The sequence below is a fragment of the Elephas maximus genome, chromosome 3 (genome assembly GCF_024166365.1).
Source record: "Elephas maximus indicus isolate mEleMax1 chromosome 3, mEleMax1 primary haplotype, whole genome shotgun sequence".
NCBI lineage: Eukaryota > Metazoa > Chordata > Mammalia > Proboscidea > Elephantidae > Elephas > Elephas maximus.
Window position 1 is genome coordinate 78,326,439 of NC_064821.1, and position 12,197 is coordinate 78,338,635.

At 50.1% G+C, this 12,197-nt stretch overlaps 1 protein-coding gene across 15 annotated transcripts in view; it reads right to left on the reverse strand.

Moving 5' to 3' along the window:
• The window catches only part of GRIK3 (glutamate ionotropic receptor kainate type subunit 3), a 252,729-nt gene that overhangs the window by 61,896 nt on the left and 178,636 nt on the right, over positions 1–12,197 (reverse strand). For all 15 annotated transcript variants that reach the window (XM_049878786.1, XM_049878790.1, XM_049878785.1 and 12 more), the window contains 2 exons: positions 2,726–2,899; positions 1,966–2,109 (listed from right to left, as the gene is read on the reverse strand). In XM_049878786.1, the coding sequence (XP_049734743.1) occupies positions 1,966–2,109; positions 2,726–2,899 (318 nt within the window). The remainder of the gene's footprint in view (positions 1–1,965; positions 2,110–2,725; positions 2,900–12,197) is intronic.

Sequence of the window (12,197 nt, forward strand, 5' to 3'; positions counted from 1 at the left end):
TAATCGCCATAGCAGCCAACCAACACGGCACTCGCTATGTGCCAGGTGCTGTCCCAGTGCAGCACGCACATCCTAATGACTTATTCCTCACAATGGTGCTACCTGTCTATTGTGTAAGGGAGGATGCTGAGTCCTAAGCAGTTCAGTAGCTTGTCTAAGGCCACACAGCTAGAAAGTCATTGAGTTAAGCTTCAATACCATTTTGGTCCGGCTCTTAAGGCTGCCAAATTTCCCCACTGATCCCAATTCTCCCCACAGAGGGAGAGGGCAGAATTGCGGCCTGGGTCACAGAGAATTTTGTGCCTGCTCGGGAGGAGCAGGCAGCTAGGAGTTGGGCTTCAGAGGCCCCTAAGAACAAGTTGGTGACCACCCAGCTCAGCCAGGCCTTGCTCAGGGCATCCAGCCAATTGGACTTCATTTGCTGTTTTGATGGGTTGGATGAGAAGGAACCGTCGTGGTCCTCTTATACCAAAACATCTGATACTCAAGCTCTTTCTAGAGGATAAGGAAACTGGCGCCAAGGACTTAATTGCATCACTGCTCCTCACAATGACTATGATGAGGCAGTGTTTTCCAGGTGAAGAAACTGACGCTCAGAGATGTACAGTAACTTGTCTAAGGCCACACAGCTTGGGAGAGGTAAAGCCAAGATCCAAAGGCTCATGCGTCAAACTCTAAAGCCTGTGTCTTACCAATATTCTTTTTAATGTCTTCTTAAATGCTGCAAGAGCTGTGATTAGCTTCTTCCTGAAGCAGCAACGGTAGACTTGGGAGCTCGGGGAAGGCTGCCCTGCCCCCTGAGTCTAAGGTGGTAAGCTCCTCTGCTATTTGTTCCCATAGAGCTGCTTCCTTTCCATATGGGATTATATTTATTAATGTGATACTTTGATTAATGTCTGCCCTAGGCTGTGAGCTCTGTGAGAGCAGGAACTCGTCTGTTTTATTTCCATGTGTCCCCAGGGCACAGCCCAATGCCTGGCACTCAGCAGGCATGCAGTAAATAGCTGTTAAACAAGTGAATGACCTCCAAGGCAGCCCTTCATTTCCGGTCCTTTGTGGTTGTTACAAATGGAGCCTGCAGAAAGAGCTTCCCCTAACTATTCTTGATGTTGCCCTGGATATGGCCACTTCCTCTGACCCCAGACAACCCTGCCCAGAACAGAGGCCAATGCCCTCATCCTCGTGAGCCTTCTCCTTCTGCCATTTACTAGGATTTGACTCTGGCCAGGCCCTGTGCTAGGTGCTTTGTGCATAGCTTTTCAGGCAGGCACTCATACTATCGCCATTTTACAGTTGAGAAAACTGAGGACCAGAGAGTTAATTACCTCACCCAAGGTCACACAGGCAGTTGTGATGGAGCCAGGATGCAAGCTCAGGTGTTATCTTCCCCACTGTAAAGTAGGAATAATAAACCCTGCTGTCCATTTCTGTCCATAGCTTACAAGGACAGTGGCAGATGGAGAGTCCATTGAAATTAAAAGTCGACACTGTTTTTCCATGGTCATCTCCTTCGCATGCTCTCTGGTTCCTCTGAAATCAGCTCCATGCATGGGACTTCTCCGTTGTTACCATGGTTCCAGGAGAGCTGGGTCCAGCAAGGACCCTGGTTGGAAAGTCGTGCAATGGCCCCTTACGGGAAGATGAGTTTGTGGGACTGATTACACAGCCGGGAAGTGAAGACCCCATTTGTACTTTTGAGCCCACCTTGCATCCCTGTGACAATGCTGACCACCAACTGAGTACCCACTATATGCCAAGGACTTAATCCTCTTAATTGCCTTATAAGGTTGGTCATATCCAGCCCATTTCACACAAGGAAACTGAGCCTCAAAGATGTGAGGCAACTTGCCTGAAGTCATACAGGTTGGAAATCGGCTCTGATCCCCACATCTGGGCCCTGGACCCATTTGCAGCACCAAGAGTCCCCAGGGAGACGGCCCTGGTGGGGCACGTGGGGGCACTCACCTCCTTGATGAAGTTCATGAAGCGGCCACCAAAGCGCCAGGCCTTGTGCCGATGGCACTGCAGGGAGTTGACAGTCATCTGGGGAGCCCGCTGGTAGCACACGGATACAATGTGGACGGCGTCATAGAGTAAGGCCGCGTCAGTCTGGAGGGGAGGGCCAGGCCTGCCTGAGAACGGCTGCCGAGCCCCTCGAGTCCTCACCCACTCTGCCCTGTCCCCCTTTTGCTCCCCCACCAAAGGCACATGGTGTCCTGGTGAGGGAAAGAGCCTGAGGCCCTAGAGGTGACCCAGTCCATGCCTCTGCTGGGAGGCCAGGGCTCGGGCCAACTGCAGCCCTGCAGACACCGCCACTCAGACCGTCTGCAGCTAGGCCCTGCCCGCTTCCCATTACCCTAAGGAACTACCTTCTTCCTGATCACCCTTTTTCTTTCCTGCCACCCAGCCTGCACACCTGCTGCGTCATCTGTTTGGAATCTCCTCCCAGCCAACTCCACCCATTACAGCCCACAGCTCTCTGTGCCCAGGGCCCACCTGCCTTAGACCCACTGCTCTGTAATACCTATTTACACACCTACATCCCACCACATGGGGGCATCTTGGGGGGCTGTGTCTGATTCATCTTTGTGTCCCCAGCCCCTAGCCTAAGGTGGGGCTGACACATGGCTGGTCTTAAGAAGGGAGGGGAGTAAGAAGTAGGGAGGAAGGAGAGAAAAGGAAGGAAGGTGGGGAGCCTCTGGGGTCTTGGCCAACCCCATTGTACCATCATCACTCCATCCAACAGGCCCGACTCTGTTCGCGGAGCCGCCTGCAGCCGCTCCATGGACCACTTCTCCACGATGGCCGAGACGTGGGGGTTGTCCACGTTGAGGATCCGGAAGCCTGTCAGGTTGACCCCTGAGTAGCGGTAGGGCTCCAGGTCTAATGCATAAAGATCCTTGACAAAGAGATGGTTGTGTCAGTGAAGGTCTGGCCCCTCTGTAAGTGCCAGCTCCCACCTGTCCTGCACAGTCCCAAGTCAGGCTGTCCCAGAGCCAGAGGCTGCAGCTCTCTGTGGAGCCCGGCAGGACAAGAAGCAGTCAGAGTGGTGATGAGAGCACTGGATCTGGAGTCTAACTTGGGACTTGGTCTTCCTGACAACTGATCCCATGTCCTAACTACTGGGCCTTGAGCAAGTCGCTCAAGCTTTTTTCATCTACAAAATGGGGATCATGCCTCCTTTATAGGCCTTGGTGAAACAATTCACATGAAATACCCAGTCTTGCACATCCAAGAAGTTTGGTAATGCTCATTTCCTCTGACAGGGTAGGTCCACTTGGGGAAGACACATGGTCCTGGGTCTGAGCATTCCCAAGATACCCAGAGGAGGGCCGCAGGGAATATTCTATCCCTGAGCCCTCCAAAAAACAGTTGCTATGAGTTGATCTCAACTCATGGTGATCCCGTGTGTGTCAGAGTAGAACTGTCCTCCACAGAGTTTTCAATGCCTGATTTTTCAGAAGTAGTTTGCCAGGCCTCTTCTGAGGCACCTCTGGGTGGACTCGAACCTCCGACCTTTTGGTTAGCACCTGAGCATGTAAACCATTTGCACCATCTGTTGACTTCATTCTATCCCCTCAAAGAGGGTATTTTGGAGTCCTGTCTAGGACTCAAGGAGTACTACTGTCATCTTCTCTCTCTTCTTCCCCCACAGGGCCTCCTCACCTCCGGCCTCCTAGGAACAGCTGACCAGGTGGTAGGCCTGTCTGTGATCTGGGTCATACACAGCCTGGGGCAATGGTCAGGCCCTGGCCTGAGGTCCCGGAGAACAGGGCCTAATGCCTGGGGAAGACCAGCTCCAGCCAGCCCCTCCCTGCAGCTCTAGCTCTGGGGCTAGGTGGGCTAGGGAGGGAAGGAGGCAAAAAGGAGCACGGGGGTGGGGGGTACAGAGGGGCAGAGAGAAGCCAGGGCCCAAGCCAAGAAGAGATGGCAGAGGATGAGGTGGTAGGTGGTAGTAAAAGGAGCAAACCAGAGCTCTGTCCTGTTAAGCAAAATGACCCAATTACTTGGAAATCAGACAATGGGAGAGCGGCATATCCTTTCAACATCCTGTTGAAACACTGTTTAACAGGCCCGCTGGAGGATTAGTTTAATTCTCTGGGAGAGTGGACCTAGGTTTGACTTCACTGTCAGCTACTGGCTAAAGGCCCAGACTCTGGGTTAATTTGTAGATTTCTGTCCAGTAGAAAAGATTATCTCAAAGGTGTGGTTTTATTGCTCTAAAAGACATTAATCCTTCTGTATCTAATATAGGAGCCCTGGTGGCGCAGTGGATAAAGCAATTGACTGCTAACCAAAAGGTCGGCTGTTCGAAACCACTAGAGGCTCTGTGGGAGAAAGATGTGGCAGTCTGTTTCTGTAGAGATTAACAGCCTTGGAAACCCTATGGGGTCTCTGAGTCAGAAGCAAGTCAAAGGCAGTGGGTTTTGGGTATCTAATATAACAATCTTATTCTGTTATGTTTTTCTCTCCAAATACTTAGGAACACTCAATTCCTCGCATGTTTTTTGAACTAGCTTTGCCACCTTGCTGGCTCCCTCGATAGTGAGTTGAATAAATCTTTGACATGTGGCCATTCTATATTTGCATGAAAGCTGTTTTTGACTTTTCAAAAATTATACTTTGACGGCCTAGACTGGCCCCGTCCCACTAATGGAGAAACTGAGTCTAAAGGCCATAATCTAAGCTCCTCCTCATCTAGTGCCTATTCTTTTGCATTCTCTCCCCCCACCAACCTGTCTTCTGCCCTGGTCCCCAGCCCACCTCCTTCTGGGCTCCTCCCCTCAAGTCTCCCCATCTCATGTTGGGACACAGAGTGGCTGAGGATACACTGGACTTGTCTTCATGGCTGCAGCCATCGGGAGTAACATCCAACCACAATGCAGAGTCCCACCTTCTGCTAAATCAATGATGGCTCATGGGAAAGTGGTGGGTGATAAACCCTGGGGCCCACAGAGCAGATTTTCACACTTCCTCTGGCTCTGACGTGTTCCTAATTGATGCTAAACTCCTCTTGTTCCTCCTGCACCCCAACATGGCCTGCTTCTGGAATGTGCTGTATTGGGTTCCCCTTTAAAGGTTTGAGGAATAGGTGAGAGGCCTGGAGCAGACTTGAGCCCAGGCAAGAAAGTTAGTCCCAATCTTTTCCAACCAAATATGGCCCTGATTCTAGGTGAATTTGGGACAGGGAAGGGGGTGGATGAGAGCAGGAAGCAGGGTCTTCAGTAGATGTGGGGTCCCCACTAAGTCGACCAGAAGGTGTCCATTTGGCCCAAATATTAGTGGGGAGTGGAGGGTGGGTGCCATGCCCAGCCCTGCACATGGAGTATATTAATTTCCATAGCCCCTGAAAAGTAAATATTTAACAGTATTACCATTTTACAGAGAAGGAAACAGGGACAGAGGAATGAGGTGACTTGTACAAAGTTATCAGCTTGTAGAAGGCAGGGCTGGATTTGCACCTAGGTCTGCTTCAATGGTGTGCTGGAGCTGCCTCATGCTGGCTTGTGACAGCCACTGTTAGCATCTGTTCCAACTCTGTGTTCAGTGACATTAACTTAGTAGCTTGATATCGGTGGGAATATTTATACCAGGGAAATTGGCAAAATCTACAAATCAGGGATTTTTATTCCCCTTCAGAAACCTGGCTGTTAAGGGCTGTTAAACATTTACTAGCCCATCATTGTTTGTTTTAGTCAAAAATCCCTGTGTTCTCTGTCGCAGTGGCTGTCAAACATAAGATAAGCATCAGAATTAACTCTGGAGCTAGAAAGTCTGATTCGGAGTCCAGAGTGAGGCTGAGTAATCTGTCTTTTGAAAAGCTACTAATCTAAGCCATGTTTCCTGACTGGAAAACAACACAGGGGTCTGGGCTTAGGCCCAAATAGCTGTAGGGTCAGAGAAGAGCAGAGAGGAAGGGGACAAACACCCAAAGGAGGCTTCTCTTTCCACAGCTCCGCACTTAGTAACTGCTCACTGAGGCACCATGAGGCAGTGGTTAAGAGCAAAGACTAAGAGGTCAGACCATCTGGGTTCAAGTCTCATTGACTCCTCTTACCTCAGTCTTCCAATCTGCAAAATGGGCATGATGATAATAGTACCTACTCTACAAGATTGTCATGAGGAGGAAATGGATTAACAGATGTACTTAGCACGTATTAAACACTATGTAAGTGTTTGCTAAATATTTATATTCCACCTTCTCTGGCAATTGGATGTGACAGTTATTGGATACAGCCCCCAAGGGCATTATTAGGCTACTTGGTGGGGCAGGGGGCAGACACGGTCCTCTCTGCCTTACCCTTCTTGGCAATATAAAAATAATGACAATGAGCTAACATTTATTGAGTACCTATAAACCTTTTTTTTTTTTTTTATAAACCTTAGGAGAGCAGATACTGTTCTAAATGTCTTGTATGTACTAACTTACTTAATTCACATTATAACCTTATATGGAGGGTGTTAATACCACCCCATTTTACAGAGAAGAAACTGAGTCACAGAGAAGTTAGGTCTTTTGCTTAAGGTTACACAGCTGGGGAGTGATGGAGTCAAACCAGGCAGGTCAGCTCCCCTCTGACGGTTTACGCCCCCCTTCCACCTACAGCCTCTGACCATCAGCCCCCCACCCCCACGTGCCCCATGGACATTGCTGTCACCTCCCACGGAGTGACCAGAGGGACCTTTCTGAGGTGTAATTCCAGCCCCATCTCTCCCTTACTTAAAAGATACCAAGCACTCCTTATTGGCTTCTTGGAATAAGTATGAATTCCTCAGAATAGTTTACAAAGGTCTCCATCCTTCCAATCTCTCTCCTTCCCACCCCCTCCCAATTTTTGCTCCAGGAACACCAAACTTCTCTAGGCCCATTCTTTGCTATCTTTCTCCATCATGCCCTGTGTCTTTGTGCATGTTCGACCAGCTGGCTGAAATGTCCGACTTACTCCTCAACTCCTCTTGACTGGGCTAGTCTCTAAGATTCAGCTCAGATGTCACCTCTTCTGGGAAGCCTTCCCTAACTACTCCTTTCACAACAAGGCGGTTAAACAGCAGTGCTCCTGCTCTGATCCTGGGACCTCTCAGCTTTCACCCCATGGGATGACAACAGTCTGTGCCTGTGCTTGTCTTCCCTTTAGTCCCTGGACCAAATGCTACTGTCACCCACAGTGGGATGAGGGACCAGCCAGCCAAGTAGCACCCTGGGGCACCTAAACTTCACCAGGAAGAACCTGGAAGGAATGGAAACACTAGTGTTTCACATCCTCCTCTCACAGAGAGCTCTCTATGGAGCTGGAAGGTGTGGTTTGGAAAGCTGCCTAGGGTAGAGGATGAAACCTGCAGAGGGACTGCTTCAGAAACAAGAGGTCTCTCCAAACTGCCTTCAAAGAAGGTGAGTCTGGGAAGCTGCAGTGCTTTTGTTTTGCGGATTGGTACATGCAAGTTTGGGGCCAGAGCTGAATTGCTGAGGCCTTGGATGAGAGGTTGAGCTTTGCCTTCAGGGGGCGCCCTCCTGACCCTTCCCCTGCACAGAGCTCAGCCCCTTCTCTAAATATGTGTTGATCTAATATCTAAGACTTGAAAGATGCCAAAGCATTAGCCGGATGAAGGCCTTAGTGACTCAGTTTATCCCTTCTCTGGGACCAGAGGCCAACCTAACTCAACGTGAAGGGTGCTGTTTCATCTGATGAGGATGCTGGTGATACTGGCCCTTCCAGGCTCCAGATATGGCATTTGGTCTGTTGAGATTTACACAGTGGCTGCAGCCAATCACAGCATGGGAGGGGGCATGATAGGGTGGCAGTGCTGGGGGTCACCTCCCCTCCCTGTTACCCCAGAGCCCGGACTTAGCTGCAAAGTGTTACAGGGCTTGGGGCACCGAGTGCTCCCAACCCTGTGACACGAGGGCAGTGAGAACAGAGAACTAGTGAAGAGGCTTCTTTGTCCAGTTCCAATTTTTTGTCCAAACTGCCTTGGGCTGAGACTCTAAGTGCTGTACACAGTGAACTGTGTGCAACCTTGCTGCTTGGCAAAAAGTTGCAGTTCTCGATGCCAAATGTTGACACACTGAATTCAGTATCGACGAGGGACCTTTTAGAAACATTCAGCATAACATAATAGACTAATTCATTAGCACCCCATGGGTCTGACTGGGTAGAAGCTGAAGCTCGGAAAACATCGCCTTAAGGAATGACAGATGAAAATATCTTTCCCATGATATAACTGTTATTGCCGGGAAGTGGCATTAATTGTGATTGCTTATCTATTAATTTATTATGATTCTTTTTTCACCTCCAGGCTTTTACCTACACATGACATGTACCAGGGGCTCAGCTGGGGCTGATTAACGCAGGGTTATCTGGGAATGGCTCAAAGCTGGCTGGAACAGATAATGGCAGCTGGGGTAATTAAAATGTCTTCTGCGTGGGAGAAGCAAGTTTGGATATGTCTTAGAGAGGAAGAGTTAGTGATGTGGGCTTCCTAAAGGGAAGGTGATAAATGCCAAATGCCACTGCCCTTTGAGACAAATATGGCCACAACTGACCAGTGGGCGCAAGGAGGTGGAAAGAGACAGAATCCCGAGGTTAGAGTTCTAAGCCAATAGGGCTAGAAAGAGGATCCTGGAGCTGGAAGCCAGACACAGGCTTGGGGAGAGGACCCAGGAAGGCACAGCTGATGCCCTGGGTGTAGGGGGCTTTTGGGGGATACCCTGGTAGACCTCATCACACACATACATACATCACTGGGGAACTGTGGGTATTGTAGGGTCTGTACCTCTCTGGAAGGGTTCACTCTTCCTGGTCCTCAGAGAGGCTTGGGGAGGAAGGACAGTGGGCTAGAACAGCCACGGGCAAGACCAGGAGTCAGGAGCTCAGGATTCTTCCAGTCATTTGCTGTGTGATTTTGAGCAAGTCACTCAACCTCTCTGAGCCCAAGTTTTTTCATCTGTTAATGTGCAGGCAAACTCCGCTTTCCTGGCCTTGAAGGGGTGAAGAGGAAAACCAGCAAATGCAGAGAGAGGGCTTGGGAACCTGTGAAGTGCGGGTTCTGCTGGGATTTGTAGAGGCTCTGTTCCCCCCATTAGTGTCAATCACTGTGCCTGGACCATCACAGCCTTGCAGAAGCTGAGCCAGCCAGATTAGGCCAGAGAACACTTCATGCAGGTTCTCCACATGTGAGGCCGAAGCAGCAGGCTTTGGAGCTGGACAGCTCCCAGCTGGTTAAAATCCTTGATCTGCCTCTTTCTTGCTGAGTGACTCCTCAGAGCCTCAGTTTCCACCTCTGTGTAAAACTCGGTGAGTCATACTGCCCTGGGAGAGTTGTTCTAAATTTCAAGAGATGGGGTATGCCAAGCACACAGAAAACAAACAGGAGTCGTTTAGTTAGTTTATTTAATACTTAGATAGGACTTACTGAGTGCCAAGCACTGTTCTAAACACTTGGCCAACATCGACGCATTGAATCCTCATAATAACAACCCCATGAGGTAGTACTGTTATTACTACCATTTTGTAGATGGGAAATGAGACACAGAGATGTTAAGTAACTTGCCCAAGTGTTACGGATCGAATTGTGTTCCCCCAAAAATACGTGTTGTAAATCCTAACCCTTATACCTGTGGATGTAATCCCATTTGGAAATAGCGTTTTCTATTATGTTAATGAGGCCATCTCAGTGTGGGGTGTATCTTAAACCAGTCGCTTTTGAGATATAAAAAGAGCAGATTTGGCACAGACAACCAAAGACAAATGGGGGAAATGGATGCCACGTGGAGATGGCCCAGGAATGCTGAGAAGAACACTAGAGAAGCTGAGACAAGAGTTCTACCCTAGAGTGGACAGAGAGTGCCTTCCCCTAGAGTCGGCACTCTGAATTCGGACTTCTAGCCTCCTAAACTGTTAGAAAATAAGTTTCTGTTTGTTAAAGAGACTCACTTGTGGTATTTCTGTTACGGCAGCACTAGGAAACGAAGACCCCAAGGAAGTGGAGGAATCTGAGAGCTAACTCAGGCTAACTGGTCTTCACTGCTGCTGTGACAGTGACGTTGATAATTGTACTGTTTGCTTTCTGCCTTGTATGCTGGTCATTCATTCATCTGTCCATTTATTCATGTGTCCATTCATTCAGGCATTAACTGAACACCTACCGTGTGCCAGGCACAACTTTGGCACTGGAGATACAGAGCTGAATTGGGCACAGGCCTTGAACTTCTTATCAAAGAAGGAAGCCTACTGCCAGCTGGTGAGCTTTATGTTGAATCCATCTCTGTATATACCCTCCCACCCAAGAGCCTAGCTTGGTGCCTGGGACCTTAAAGAGTATTTGTATATGGCTGCCAGATAAATGAAGGAATGACTGAGTTAAGGAAGTAAGAAAAGGATGTTGCCTGGGGCTAGAGGAGGGCCCTGGGGTGCTAGGATCCTGCTCATGCTCCCCTTTCTGACCTCCGACCTTGAGCCAGTGGGCATTAGTGTGGAGGGCACTGTGGTCAGCGGGGTGGTGCCTCCTCGGAGTCTGTTGCCCTGGAAGGCTGCCCAGGCCAGGTTGCAGAAGGGAGGGGCCAAAGCTTCAGGCCCGGCTCTTTCCCCAGCCCCCTGAGGAGACACCCTCTTTGGCCTTGGAAGGAGGGTATGAGCCAGCTGCAGAAGCTTTTCATTGCATATTTAGAGCTGGGACTGGGAGCAAGGCCTAAAGAGGGTTGAATCACAGCACCCCTGCCTCAACAGAGCAGGCAAGGGGACAGTACTCAGAGTGGGGGTCTCAGGGTTTTGCATTTTATTTCTGCCCTGACTACATCCAATTCTAAAAGGACCTCCCAATACCCTCCTGCTCAGGGGCCATGTCTTGTATTCTGTAAGCCCCATTCTACCGCTCCACCTACTGCTAGACCTCAGCTGATTGGCCAGGGAGTGGTCACCTGTGTCAGGGGTGCTTTCTGCAAACTAGCTGATGACCCCCACTGGCCTCCACCTTGGAGGCATTTGGAAATATAGAGTGGAATTTCTTTATTTGTCACCAAGAATGTAAATTAGTGAGTGGGGACCAGGGATATTAAACATCCCACAGTGGGCAGGACATTCTGGAATAAGGGATTTCCTGCTTCAAATGCCTATATTACCCTTGTTGGGAAACAGTGGCTGGGACTTGGCCAGTCAGCAATCTGACCTGGGGAAAGTGGGTGATACTCAGAGAAAAGTGGTAAGATATGGCAGAGGCAAAATGGAAGGTTGGTTGGGCTGTGGCCAGGCCAGGGAAGCTGTGATGTGCTGAAGTCTCCAGGGAACAGGAATGACAAAGAGCAGGGACTTTCAGTGGGGACGGTGGGCAATGGGTAGAGAGAAGGGACTGGGGCAGGCATGGCTGCATCTCATTAACACAAAGCGTTAGAATCAAAACCCCCACCATGTCAAGGGTTGCTTTGGATCCAGAATCACCCTCCGTATCTGCCCTTATAACAATGATTGTAAGGGTGGCGCAGGACCGGGCAGTGTTTCGTTCTGTTGTGCATAGCGTCGTTATGAGTCGGAATCGACTCGATGGCACCTAACAACAACAACATCTGCCCTTATGGCCTGGTGGTTCATCCTAACCTCCCCTAATGACTTGAGGTTACCTGAGTGAATTCTGCTCCTTATAACCAAGAGAGGGCACATGAGGGCTCTGAGGCCCAGAGGCATTACAACAAACCTGTTCCCATTTTACAGAAGCGGAATCTGAGGCCCAGGGAGGTTAAGCAAATTGCCCAAGTGCAAAGATAAGAGGTGGTGGTGTAGGGACCCTCAGCCTCACCTGTCCGCTCTCTCCCCACAGTGCTGGAAGGCAGCGTGTAGGGGCGGATGGGCATGGTCTGCCCCAGGCTCACCCACAGCTGTGCTCCTGCGGTGCCCCCCGTCCCTCCCCCTTGTCTCCTCTTAGCATGGACTCCAGGGCTTTGTCACAGCAACCCAGAGCGGTGAGGACTCAGGGGGGTGAGCCACAGGGATAGATATCTGGGAAGAATGTGCTGAACTGCTGACACAGGACAGGCTAGGGCTCCTCAAGGCTGGCATTTGTCTCAGCACCCTAGGAGTCCATCAGGGGATGGGAAGGCTGCTGTATTGGAGGAGAGGTCCTTGGGCCCTGGATTGTGACCCTCCACCACTCCCAGCTCTGAATAGAGGCAGAATGTTGGGGATCTGGTAGCCCCACAGGACAGCCTC